This window comes from Triticum urartu, chromosome 7A (assembly GCF_056163025.1).
Source record: "Triticum urartu cultivar PI428250 chromosome 7A, HENAU_Tu73, whole genome shotgun sequence".
In the NCBI taxonomy this organism is placed as follows: domain Eukaryota; kingdom Viridiplantae; phylum Streptophyta; class Magnoliopsida; order Poales; family Poaceae; genus Triticum; species Triticum urartu.
Genome location: NC_141879.1, coordinates 102,037,926 through 102,052,397, shown reverse-complemented (window position 1 = coordinate 102,052,397; position 14,472 = coordinate 102,037,926). Strand labels below are relative to the sequence as shown.

The window sequence follows — 14,472 nt, the reverse complement described above, 5'->3', positions numbered from 1 at the left end:
CCGCCAACCGCAAGAAGCTGCCCCACACTCTCACGGGCTTCCTCTACAGCACCTACGACAGGGTAGGCCCCCGTGTCCATTACTTTCGGTGCGCAGACTTCTCCATCGGCGCAGCCCTGCCGGTCGACATGTCCACTACTAGGAAAAGGGCTATAGCCAATATGGACATTAATGGCGCACCATGTATGTGGTGCGCCACTGCTATATAGCAGTGGCGCACCAGATACAGGTACACCATTAGTGTCCTCATTACTAATGGCGCACCAGACACACAGTGCGCCATTACTAACAAATTTTATTATTTGTTTATTTTTTCAAAACTATTAATGACGCACCAGCGCACAGTGCGCCATTAATAGTTTTAACTAGTAATGACGCACCACAACCAAGGTGTGCCACTACTAACAATTTTTTTACGAAACTAGTAATGATATTTCTTCTGTTCTAGTCCTCATGAATATTTATTTATGTGTTTATTCTGGTATTGAATTTCTAACTCACAAAAAGTATTGAATTTGTTAATATTTTTTGAACTCATGAATATTTTTAAATTTCATGGGCACTTTTTGAATTCATGAATATTTTTTCAAATTTGATGATATTTTTTCACATTCATAAATGTTTTACCAATTCACAAATGAATGTAACTAAAAATCCAAAAAACAAATTTGATGATATTTTCAAATAACAAATTTGATGATATTTTCAAATAACAAATTTGATGATATTTTCAAAAATAAAAAAAAGTTACTTATGGCGCACCCCTCGGTGGTGCGCCATTGCTATGGATGTACTTATGGTGCACCCCTGGGTGGTGCGCCATTGCTAACCTTCCCCCCTCTGTCCCTTTCCCCCTCGCCAGATCGATCCCCCTCCCTCACCCCCCGCGCCCGCTCTCCACCGCCGCCGACGACCCCCGCCGACAAGGAGAAGCAGCAGCGCGTCCACCTCGCCGAGGTGCAGCAGCCACCTCTCGCTGTCTCTTCCTGCGCGTGGCCCCGTCTCGCTCTGGTCCGTCCCCGGCCTCCCCGACCACGTCCCCGGCTTCGTGGTGAGCTTATCCTCCGGATCCCCCTTTACTTCGCCTCGATTCGTCGTCGTTTGTCGTCCCCGAGCTCACCGATGACCTGCTGCCGCTGCTGCACTGCGCCCCCACGTGCCTGTCGTCGCCCGCAGCCACCCACGCTCTCTCTTGGCTGCGCCTCGCACGCGCCCGTTGCTGCCACTCTGCTTCTGCTGCTCGCCTGCTACTGCTTCTGCCTATAGCGCCGCTGCCGTTGCTGCTTTTGCTTCCTGCTGCTCTTGCCATCGCCGCCGCTCTTGCACTGCTGCTGCTCTTGCTTGTTGCGCCGCTGCTTCTTTGCTAGTGCTGCCTGCTGCCCCTAGCTACTACTCCTGCTAATGGCCAGATAGTTGTTTGTCATTCTTCAATGAATTCAGAGCAAAAGAGCCCGCACCAGATAGTTGTTTTTCATTCTTCAATGTACATGTTCAGAGAGCACGCATAATGTTTTCTCAGTTTTTGTAATAGTTCCCAATGTACATGTTCAGGGTTCATAGAACATGCATCATGTACTAATTTGTTTAATTTTTGAGATTTTTCTATACACAAGTTCTTTTACGATGGTTTTTATGTAATTTTTGACTGATCGGGCTCTATCAATGCTAGTGTAAAGGGTAGTAGTTGTTGAATCGACATAATGTGTGACTTATGTGAGTGGACTCTGTTCTGGTGTGGACTGTTTTCACAAAGGTGGTTTTATATGTGTGACTTATTGGTTTTCACAAAGCTTGTTCTTGGGCTAAGTTACTTTGTATTGGTTGTTGAGCTAAGTTTTAGCATATCTTGTCACATGCACGGATGCCACAAACACACTGCCGTGATCATTTTGTGGTTTTAGCATATCCAAGGAGGTGTTTGTTATTTAGGTGGTGGTAGCTTTCTGGTTGTGTTAAAAGGAGGAGTAAGAAGAGTAAGAAAGCAAAGCATTCTGGCTTTGTGGTGGTCTCTTTTTGGAGATGGTGTCATGCAGCTCCTCCCTGGATGCTGATGCTGATGCTGAGAGGTGTCTCTTTTTGGAGATGGTGCGTCGCCGCTCTCTACTGCTTCTACTCCATCTCCTTGCACCCCTGTTGTTCCTCTTCAGAGTCTGAACCTCAACTTCTTGCTGCTGCTATCTCTCTCAATCTATTCTCTAAATTTCAGTGAACATTGAGAAGTGTATTTGATGTAAGGTTCAGATCTGACTAGCACCGATGACAAAAATGCCTTCTACCTAGATCAGCAAGCCAAAATATTTGTGAGGTGTAAATAAGCAATTTTCTCCTTTTATTTTAGCTAGATAAGAACCATAGCTAATGCACTCTAGATATACTTATCATCTTAGCTTCAGTTAACAAAGATTGGCAGAATATCTTGTTTCAAATATAGCCTATGCATGTCTTGTTTTCTTGTTTCAAATATACTTATCATCTTTGCTGTTACCATTGTTCTTTGAGCATAATTCTTTTTCATTTCCTACTATCCTTTTTCATTTCCATTTATATGTGTCAACTTTTATTTTGTCCATATGAAAGCAGAGGACCATATGGTTTGTGGCCTTTTCATCCATACGAAAGTAGAGGCAGATTGTGGTGCTGCTTTGTTTCTGTGATCACATTGAGAAAGACTTGTAAAGATGATGATCATATTTTACAGAAAACAATTTCTGTAAACACGTCAGTAACTTTGCTAGTTTGCTGGGTTTTGTCTCCGACCATCGTGTCGTGATGATTTTGCAGGTACCCCGAGAGGCCCCTAAGTTTGCCGAAATGTCGATTAACTTCCGTTCCGGCAAATTCGGGTACTCCATATGTCCTATTTTCAGCAAAGGTCATGCTGAAATTTTCCGTGAATTTTAGCATGACTTTGCTAAAAATAGGACATATGGGGTGCTTGCGACTAATGCATGGGCTGGGGTATCTTAGTACTTAATTAAGTAGGATCAACTGCCTCTTGTGTTATACATATAGAAGTGTGATATCAACTCATAGTTATTACTAATGTCAGTTGCTCATCATCGATAAACCCTAATCTGGTAGGATGACCTACTAATGTCAGTTGCTCGTCATCGATAAACCCTAATATGGATGTAGCAGGCTTAAAGAAAGAAATGTTTTTAGGCCAACTCCACTAGGCCTGGCTGAAAATGCACAAGTCATCGGACGCAAGAGATGATGTAGTTTTGAATTATGAACGTATGAAATGTCGTCATCAGACGACGAAAGTCTCCCGGGGGAGTGCTGAAGGAAATATTCCCTAGAGGCAATAATAAAGTTATTATTTATTTCCTTATATATCATGATAAAAGTTTATTATTCATGCTAGAATTGTATTAACCGGAAACATAATACATGTGTGAATACATAGACAAACAGAGTGTCACTAGTATGCCTCTACTAGACTAGCTTGTTAATCAAAGATGGTTATGTTTCCTAACCATGGACAAAGAGTTGTCATTTGATTAACAGGATCACATCATTAGATGAATGATCTGATTGACATGACCCATTCCATTAGCTTAGCACCCGATCGTTTAGTATGTTGTTATTGCTTTCTTCATAACTTATACATGTTCCTATGACTATGAGATTATGCAACTCCCGTTTGCCGGAGGAACACTTTGTGTGCTACCAAACGTCACAACGTAACTGGGTGATTATAAAGGAGCACTACAGGTGTCTCCAAAGGTACATGTTGGGTTGGCGTATTTCGAGATTAGGATTTGTCACTCCGATTGTCGGAGAGGTATCTCTGGGCCCTCTCGGTAATGCACATCACTTAAGCCTTGCAAGCATTGCAACTAATGAGTTAGTTGTGGAATGATGTATTACAGAACGAGTAAAGAGACTTGCCGGTAAAAAGATTGAACTAGGTATGAGATACCGACGATCGAATCTCGGGCAAGTAACATACCGATGACAAAGAGAACAACGTATGTTGTTATGCGGTCTGACCGATAAAAGATCTTCATAGAATATGTAGGAGCCAATATGAGCATCCAGGTTCCGCTATTGGTTATTGACCGGAGACGTGTCTCGGTCATGTCTACATTGTTCTCGAACCCGTAGGGTCCGCACGCTTAAGGTTACGATGACAGTTATATTATGAGTTTATGCATTTTGGTGTACCGAAGGTTGTTCGGAGTCCCGGATGTGATCACGGACATGACGAGGAGTCTCGAAATGGTCGAGACATAAAAATTGATATATTGGAAGCCTATGTTTGGATATCGGAAGTGTTCCGGGTGAAATCGGGATTTTACCGGAGTACCGGGAGGTTACCGGAACCCCCCGGGAGGTATATGGGCCTTAGTGGGCCTTAGTGGAAGAGAGGAGAGGTGGCCAGAGATGGGCCGCACGCCCCTCCCCCCCTTGGTCCGAATTGGACAAGGAGAGGGGGTCGGCCCCCCTTCCTCCTCTCTCTCCTCTTTCCCCCCCTCCACGAATCCTATTCCAACTAGGAAAGGGGGGGGAGTCCTACTCCCAGAGGGAGTAGGACTCCTCCTGGCGCGCCTCTCCTGGCCGGCCGGCCCCCCTCCCTTGAACCTTTATATACGGAGGCAGGGGCACCTCCTAGAGACACAAGTTGATCCACGTGATCATATTCTTAGCCGTGTGCGGTGCCCCCTTCCACCATAGTCCTCGATAATATTGTAGCGGTGCTTAGGCGAAGCCCTGCGACGGTAGTACATCAAGATCGTCACCACACCGTCGTGCTGACGGAACTCTTCCCCGACACTTTGCTGGATCGGAGTCCGGGGATCGTCATCGAGCTGAACGTGTGCTAGAACTCGGAGGTGCCGTAGTTTCGGTGCTTGATCGGTCGGGCCGTGGAGACGTACGACTACATCAACCAAACGCTTCCGTTGTCGATCTACAAGGGTACGTAGATCATACTCTCCCCTCTCGTTGCTATGCATCACCATGATCTTGCGTGTGCGTAGGAATTTTTTTGAAATTACTACGTTCCCCAACAAGTGCGGCTGGTGCCACGACGATCGAGGTCTGTGCGACAGGCCTCATCTGGATGATGATCGGCGCTTCGGCATTAAGCTCGAGGAGACCTTCGAAGTTGAAACGGTACACAACGACGACAAGTGTTTTTTTCATAATTAAGCATGACTTCAACTATTTCAACGTGTAATTTTCATCTTTTACAATTCGGGTATAGCTTATCCCATGCCATGCAAGACGCTATGTCTTGGAGAGGATGGATTTTGAAGACCATGAAAGTTATTATGAAACAAAGAAAATTCACCTAAGGACTCATCATGATGTGGATTTTGAGGTAAATCTGTATAATTCTGAGAGCGTAAACCATTTTGGTTACAAAAATTAGGAAGCATTTTGCAAGATGTATGGTTTTGATGAGGGTATGCTTGTCACCATGGATCTTGGTGATCCTGACATCGACCAAGACAATATGGATATTTGGGTCCTTGTTGATACGCCTCTAGTTCTACCGCTATGTGAGTTTCTCAAACATAGTTAATTATTAACTAATTTATATTATTCATTTCGAAATAGTTGACAACTTATTTCCATTGACAGTTTATTTTCATTCTTCAAAGAATGTGCGGGAGATGGTAGACAAAACCCACTACACCGATAGCTCCGAATTAACTTACAAGGAGAAAAATCATCTGGTCGAATTTTGTACTGACATTGAGAATTACAATATCTACAATCAAACTTCTCAACATTATGGTCAATACGTGCCACTAGTGCATGTGTTCAACTACGGTAACTACCATGGAGATAACCTGGTAAGATTTTTTATTATTACGATATCCGTGCATCTTTTGCATACTTCTAAAACTAGTACATCATTGCTAACTATGAAGTTATTACTATGTTTTTCAACAGATAATCCCAGAGAATTGTGTGCCTCATTTGATGTATCAGAAAGCTAGCCTTAATGTTTTGAACATACAGCCAGGTCATCCTACGAATCTCAACTGTCCATACCAGATTTTTAAAAGAAGTGGAGACATGCAAATCAAAGGATGGAAAAAATGTATGGACAGTCGTAAGGAAGTTCTTGGAAGCAAAAGGAATCGAAGCGCAAGAATTGGAGACAGGATGATCTCCATTCTCCATAATGGAGAGTCAGGGTCTATTTTGTTTTATACTATTTTACCTTAAAGAGGGTATTTAGGTCCTACCTAATACTGATGATCATGTGCTAAGAACAATTAAGTAGGGTTGGTTCAATGACTATGAGGATGATGATCGTATGACTTGTTTTTAATAACGAGTAGAAGTTGTATGATGATGATTAGTAGGACTTGTTATTATGATGATGCATGATGCGAGCATGAAGAGTTATTATATATCTGTGGGTGAAATAAACATGGATTGGATTGAAGTGAAGGCAACATGCATGTGGTGCATGTCGAAAGTAGTACAATCCAAACTTGATCAAGTTAGGATTAGTATTACTTTCGACATGCACCACATGTTGCCTCAGTTCAATCTAAGTCATGTTTAGGCATAGCAGTAGCAGTAGCACGGAGATAAGAGAGGACACATCTCTCAATTATCTCCGAATGCAGTATTACTTTCGACAAACTCGCTACTCGCGGTCTCGAGGCTTGTAATGTTCTAACTTTGTTCGGTCTTTTGAATTCGGAGACTAATATGATGAATTGTATTCGGAGACTAATCTTCTATTGTATTTGATGAATCTGCTGTTTATATGTTGTGCTGTCTATATTCTGTGCAGTAATATATTTTGTAACCTGTGTAAATATCAGAAAATAAAAAAAATCATAATATTCATACTAGTGGCGCACCAAACATCACATTAGTGGCGCACTGCTATAAAAATACTAGTGGCGCATTATCTATTAGTGCGCCATTAGTAACCCAGAGCACAAGGTGAATATGGCCCCCTGGGAGGCATACTAATGACGCACCGTGTGACTTACTAATGGCACATTGCCTGGTGCGCCACTATAGTATGGTATACTAATGGCGCATCGGGGGTGCGCCATTAGTATATGTTACTAGTGGCGTGATGATAGTGGCGCATCTGTAGTGCGCCATTAATGGCCAAAACAGGTGCGCCACTCATAAGCCTTTTCCTAGTAGTGGTCCCTCCCTTTCTTGCCACCCAACGTCCTGGACACGTGCAATGGCCTCCTCCTCTGCCTCTACATGACCCCTTCTTCTCCTTCCACGGATGAGAATGCGCCGGATGAACTTGAATCCCATTACATCGTGTGCAATCCGGCCACCGAGAGGTGGGCCGCCCTGCCCCCTAGCTTAGAGGTGCCAAACGACCATCCCATCTTTACTCGTTTGGCTTTTGATCCAGCGGTCTCGTCACACTTCCACGTTCTTCAGTTTAAGGGGGGCCCATCAGGGGGGATGCATCACAGGAGTGAACATCTACTCTTCGAAATCTGGAGCTTGGGTTCGTAGAGAAAGCCTCTTGGTTGATAAATTTCTCCTGCAGTTTGGCGCTACAAGCGTCTTCTTTCATGGCATGTTGCACTTGCTTAGTTACCCAATAACATGAGCGACGATGTTGTGCTGCTAGCATTGGACATGGAGGGGAAGGTGTGGAAAACTATCTGTGTGCCATCTGGTGGTCTGACTTGTGGTAGAATTGGTTTATCACAGGGGTGCTTGTACTACTCTACGGCATCCAGGGTCAAGAAGAAAAAGAAGAATACCACGGTAGCATCAGTCTGGTTCATGGAGGATTATGATAGTAAAGAATGGGTCTTGAAGCATAGTGTTAGCAATGATGAGTTGCGGAACATAAATGGGGTGGAGTTGGATGTGAAGTACAAGATGGCTGCTTTTCATCCAGACTGCGACGCCATTTTTCTGGAAGCATGTGATGTTGATGCATTGGCATCATACGATATGCAGCATCAGAAATTCCATCGAATCCTTAATCTTGGGGAAAAAAAAGACATCGAACTATCTACCCTATGTTCCACTTTTCCCAGACTCATTAGCAGGTGCAGATGGGCAGTAGTTTTACGTACAGCCCTTTCTCCTGCTAGTGCTAGCCTGATTTTATGTTTGGAGCAATCCCCGGAAACCTTAGATGTTAAGCATGCTGCAATATTTGCGAAGAACATGGTTACTATTTTTTTTGTTTGTCTAGATATAGTACTGCAGACGAATTAGTTTCATGTGGCTAAATTATTCTGAGGTCAGGTTTTCTTGTTCATGATACTATTAAGGATTATATGTCCTAAATCCCTATATCAGTGCATCTCATTTCTAAACATTTTAGTGTATTGAGAGTTCCAATCAGACTATTGTACCGTCTGTTTTTTATGTTATAATCCTCAGGATTTCGGTGATGCAGTGCCACTTAGCGAGATTTTATCTGCTTCTGCTGTAGCTATTCAGTCTTCTGCATTTGAAACCCTGTGTTTATTCTGCATGTTAACCAAGGGACTGAAAAATTGCAACAATGCAAAGAAAATACCGGCTGCACTAAGAAGTCTTATTGCTGGGTGAGCAAACACAAAGAAAGAAATGGCTCTTTCCTAGGCTGCATCATTTCTGAAACGACAGGGATCCCGGGCGGATCCCTCACTACCAAATTAGGCCTAAAAGGTTGCACTACGGGGAGATTTTCCAGCGTTCCAGGTGCACACGGGCACTACACATATTAGATGGAATCACACGTGCACAAGTGTAACCCTGGACCCTCCAACCTCCATGACATTGCAGAAAACAAAATAGACTAAGGGAGTCAAATAAGCTACGCATCATCATCAGATGGGAAAAAAATAGAGGCTCCCCTATGTATTTCCATAGGATTTCATTCACTTATTTTTTTTTTTGAGAATACGCAAAATGCGTACCATAGCTTTATAGAAGAGAGAATTTCAAATACAAGGCAACTACAACGCGCTGCGAACAACGAGTGTAGCAATAGCTCCACTCCACCCACAGCAAAACAACAACAACACAAAAGCGCCTGCCCAAAACCGAAAAACCTAGCCGCGTCTCGATTGATGCCGGTCACCACCGAAGAAACATCAACTCTCACCGAGCTTCCCTTATCGACGCACCATCCACTCTTTATGCCTAAAGGAGGTTGCAAGTGAATGACGAGACTCGATCAGACCCGAAAAAGCCACCTTCTTGGAATCACTAGCGATGGTCGTACATTGTGCCGTGGTAGATCAATCATGAACAGCAGCGCACACCAGAGGAATGCAGCGAAGGACCTCCAAACCGTGTCTCTAGGAACGATGCTCCCAACAGAGAAACGACGTCGAGGCGCCGTCATCATGCCGATCCTGCAAATCAAGGCTTTCGCCCGAAGACAACTTCCAATGCCAAGCGAGGCAGGGAGATGGCTGCACGCCTCGGCGACACCTCCAAGAAGGGAAAAGACATCCGCGGGTGCCCTCGCCGCCGGCCCGGTAAACACCAGGCAAGACTTTCGTCCGTATCGCCGCACATCTCCACACCTCCAAGGATTGGGGCAGCAACGTCCTTGTAGCCTCACACCGCCGCCACCGCAGCAACCTGCCATCGAAGCCGCACAGCCATGGTCCACCGACAACACGCACAGCAGCGAGAAACGCGACCCAAATCACTCACTTGAACATCACAATCCTTCTGATAGATTTGTTTGTATGTGTACAATAGATTCATTTGCACCGAGTTTCCATATTCAGCTTCAATTCGTGTTAGTACTACAAAATGAGTGCTTATCTTGAGAAAACGAAATAAAGTGTAGCTTTGTGCAGTACTCTAACAAAACACATCAGTTTGAAGATAGTATTAGATTCCACTAGACTAAAGAAGCATAAGCTCTTTGCAAGCATTCCACATTTCTTGGTTTTCGTAAAAGCGAAGCATCTCACTTTAAAAAAAGCATATTCACCCACGAATAGGCAAATACAAATCGGAAGAGACACAACATATTTTTTCAATAATTCAACATTAGTCCGATGTATCTCTTTTACAACTAACAAACATAAAGGTCCATCTGGAGGCGATCGCAGGCCCCTGCCCCGGCGAGATCCAGTGAGATCAAGAGGGAAGGAGATCGTGGTGATGAGGATTGGCGTTCTGGCGAAGAAGAGGATCTGCGGAAATCGAGGGAATCATGGATCAAATCAAGGCTCGCGATACAGAGGTATGTGAGACAAATCCTATCTAAGGAAGCATTTCATACATCGGAGGAAACGAATCAGCAAGGGGGAGGCAGGGAAAGGATTAGAGGGAAACTGCAACAATTACGGGAAGATTTGTGCGCCAGGTTGCGAGATCGAGAGCAGGATGAATCGGAAAGTATGTGCGGGGGCACACAACTTGCGGATCCACCTGATGACCGAGGAGGAAAGAACCAAAAATTCAAGGATCAGATCTGCGAAAGAGAGGCAAGAGTTCAATTTTCCCCACTGACCGCGGCTAAAACAAGATTACCTGAGCGAGCCACAGAGGGTATAAAGGGCTGTAGAGAAGGGGCCAGTGCTCATCAGATATTCAACACACCTACGATCAAACCATCAAGCATGGCAGACCAACTCCAAAAGAACAAGGCACCGGTGGACCAGATCGAGGGGGTGGCCTCCAACGGCAAGACCGTGCTGGGAGGGAGGCCAATGGAGCGTGGGGGGCCGTCACAGGCCCAGGGCGTCCTGTGCCAGCCGTCGGTGGATCAGGGGACGCAAACACCCCAGGATGCAAGGTATGATGCGGCTGGAGATGCAGTTACTCCAGTGTTTCCTGTCCATATGAAAGAGCAGGCTGCATATGTGGTTGGCCTAGACCTGTCCAAGCAGAGGGCAGCCATGCGGTCCAGGTGGATAGCCATCGGACTCTTCTTCTCCGTGCAGCTGTTCGGCGTAGGAGGCCTATTCCAGGAGCTGAAGAACAAGTGGGGGCTAAGGGGGCGCCTCAACTACTCCCCGCTCAAGAACAACAGGTTTCTCCTGAAGTTCGAGCGCGAGGAGGATCTTCGCTTCATCCTCAATAACGGGCCCTGGACACACAAAGGGGATCCGTTCCTGATGGTTGCGGTGGACGGAGGAGCCAGACCGGGAGACGTGGAGGTCGCCCACATGCCGATCTGGGCACGCATCTTCGATGCGCCCCCGATCATGTTCTTCTATCATGTGGCACGCAAGATAGGAGATGAGCTCGGTGAAGTACTTGAGGTGGACTCGGATAGTGAGGGCAGGATCTGGGGGGAGTCTATAAGGATCAGAATTAATCATGATGTGGATGAGCCCTTACGCAGTAAGCTAGAGTTTCATGAGTTCGGAGAGAAGGTGATGTATCGCCTCAATGTAAAATATGAGAGACTCCCTCGGTTTTGTAGTTTCTGTGGATATCTTGGGCATGGTCAACGCGAGTGTAAGCTGCCGGCAAACCTCCAAAAGATGAGGTTTTCGACAGCGCTGCGTGCCTCCCCGTTTAAGAGAAGTAACAGTAGAGGAGGCTTCATAGTGCCGGAAACAGCTAGTGCCAGAAGGCTCCTTCACTTCGACCCTGCGGCAGAAGGAGAAGCACGGTCTGCACCACCAAAGCTTGCTGCGGAGAGATACAGAGGGGTACCAGAAGAAGTTCTTGCTGATCCGCTGGTACAAGAAGCGATCGCTGCTGTCAGTGCCATCAAATTGGGCACTGAGAAGGAAAACATTGCTGAAGGAAATGCTCTGATGAAGACGCCCAGACTTCAAGGGACAGGGTGTGTGCGCAATGGGAATGATGAAGGCACCAACCAACACCAGATGGGCGACCTCCCAGTGAACACAGCCGGGCATGGTGGGTTGGGTAGGGCTCAAACACCAGAGTTTCCACCTGGTTTTGAACCGGCCCCCTATTCTCACAAGGACTCTGAATTATCACCGGACCTGGCTCTGCTAGGCTCAGAGGAAGGAGGTACAGGCAAAACCAAGGGACAGATGGCACCAGGCATGGAAAGCATGAAGGAGGAAGGTCAAGGACAAGGATTCGGCATGGAGAAAGAGCAGGAGAAGCAGCAAGTAGTCGCTTCGCTCGGACAGGAGAGCCAGTTTCAGCAAGGTATCAAACCTGACATGAAGACTACAACAGCAAAACTGGCCACAAGATCAGGGAAGAACGGACATGGAAAGAAGAAGCTTGGGGGAAACCTCAAGAGTAACACCTCGGTGCTTGGGAAGAGAGGTGAACGCATGATTGAGGGGGTTACCCTGACAGAGATGGACCACACCACTGGGGAGTCTGATTACCATAAGAAAAAACGAGGTGCAGAGGGGTAGCTAAACAGGGAAGAGGAAGGACAAGGGAAAGTATTGGCAGTGATCGGGCCAGGGGCTCCCGGTGAACTGGCGGACGCGACTGCAAGCGTTCGTCAGGAGCCATGAAGCTCCTCAGCTGGAACTGCCGGGGTTTGGGACAGCCTCGGACAGTTCAGGAGCTAGTGTGCTTGGTAAGCACGCATTGTCCTTCTATCGTCTTCCTCTCAGAAACTAGGCAGAATAAAGAGAGGGTACGTAGTCTTGGTTGGGGAGTAGGCTTTAAAAATTGCATGCTTCATGATGGAAAAGGGAAAGGGGATGGAATTGCTATGTACTGGAATGCCTCCGTTGAAATAAAGAAGTTATCCGTTGGCCCGCGTTATATTGATGTGCTAATACGGAATAACCCGAATGAGATGTGGTGGAGGGGAACCTTTGTGTATGGGGAGCCGAGGGTACAAGACAGGCGACACATGTGGAACCTCCTGAAAAGAATTAAACACCACTCCAGCACCCCATGGCTAGTAATTGGGGATTTTAACGAGACACTCTGGCAAAGTGAACATTTTTCAGTCTCTAAGAGATCAGAGAAGCAGATGGCAGACTTTAGAGAAGTGTTGAGCTGGTGTAACTTGCACGATCTGGGATACCGGGGTCCAGGTTGGACTTTTGATAACAAGAAGGAGGGAAGGAGAAATGTAAAGGCAAGGCTTGACCGTGGTGTGGCCACACCATGTTGGAGTAATAGGTTTCAAAATGCGCAGGTAGAGCACATCTGATCCACCAGGTCAGACCACCTGCCGTTGCTCCTTCAGTTTGGAATGAAGTTAGAATACAGGAAGAAGAAAGAATTTAGGTATGAAGCACTCTGGGAGAGAGAGGAGTCCTTACAATCTACGATAGAAGAGAGTTGGAATAGCTCGAGGCCGGCAACAAGTTTACAGGATATACAGGAGAAGCTACGTATAATGCAGCAGAGATTGGGGAAGTGGAGTTCTGAGAAAATCGGGTCCATTACACAACAGACCAGCAAACTCAGGAATCAGCTACGCACATTGATGCACAGACCGGCATGTGCAGCAAACGACACAGAGATAAGAAAGGTTACTAAGGAACTTGATGAACTATTACTAAGGGAAGAGATACTTTGGAGACAACGATCAAGGGCTACATATTTACGGGAAGGAGACAGGAATACGGAATGGTTTCACCAGCAGGCGACGTGGAGAAGGAAACAGAATAGCATCACAAAATTGATGAATGAGAAAGGGGAATGGATAGAGCAAAAAACGGATCTACATAAAATGGCGACAATTTTTTTCAAGGTGCTCTACGCTGAAGACAAGAATGTAAAACCACAGGAAATCTTGGGGCTGTTCAGTGAGCTTGTGAGTCAAGGGATGAATGAGGAACTGGAGAAGGAATATACGGAGAAAGAGATCAGTGATGCCTTGTTCCAAATAGGCCCACTAAAAGCCCCTGGACCAGACGGTTTTCATGCTAGGTTTTACCAAAGGAACTGGGGGGTGCTAAAAATTGAGGTGGTGTCTGCGGTTAAGAGATTCTTTGTAGAAGGCACAATGCCGGAGGGACTGAACGACACAGTCATAGTGTTAATTCCCAAAGGCAATGATCCCAAAAATCTAAAGGATTTCCGGCCGATCAGTTTGTGCAACGTGATTTACAAGGTGATCTCAAAATGCTTGGTCAACCGTTTGAGACCACTTTTGGATGAGCTTATCTCGGAGACTCAAAGCGCTTTCATTCCAGGGAGAATGATTACGGACAATGCGTTGATAGCTTTCGAATGCTTCCATAAGATCAGCCACAGTAAGGTCCCGCAAAACACGCATTGTGCCTACAAGCTCGACCTCGCCAAAACTTATGACCGAGTAGATTGGAACTTCCTGAGGGTGTGATGGTTAAGTACGGGTTCAGTAAGAAATGGATAACCTGGATTATGGTTTGCGTCCGTTCGGTCAGCTACACAGTGAAGTTTAACGGAGAGCTATTGGAGTGCTTTACACCGACGAGAGGCTTAAGGCAGGGGGACCCACTGAGCCCATATCTATTCCTGTTTGTAGCGGAAGGCTTGACACGCATAATGCGAAAAGAAGTAGAGGAAGGATCCATCACGCCAATCAAGGTCGCTCGGGGAAGCCCAGGTATCTCAAATCTGCTATTCGCGGATGACAGTATGTTGTTCTTTCGTGCA

The 14,472-nt window shown here is 45.8% G+C and overlaps 1 protein-coding gene across 1 annotated transcript; it reads left to right on the top strand.

The window, feature by feature from the left end:
* The first annotated feature begins 10,544 nt into the window (after window positions 1-10,544).
* On the top strand, window positions 10,545-12,278 carry LOC147958279 (uncharacterized). The gene has a single exon (XM_087532026.1). The coding sequence runs from the start codon at window positions 10,545-10,547 to the stop codon at window positions 12,276-12,278; it is 1,734 nt and encodes a 577-aa protein (XP_087388152.1).
* The last annotated feature ends 2,194 nt before the right edge of the window (window positions 12,279-14,472 follow it).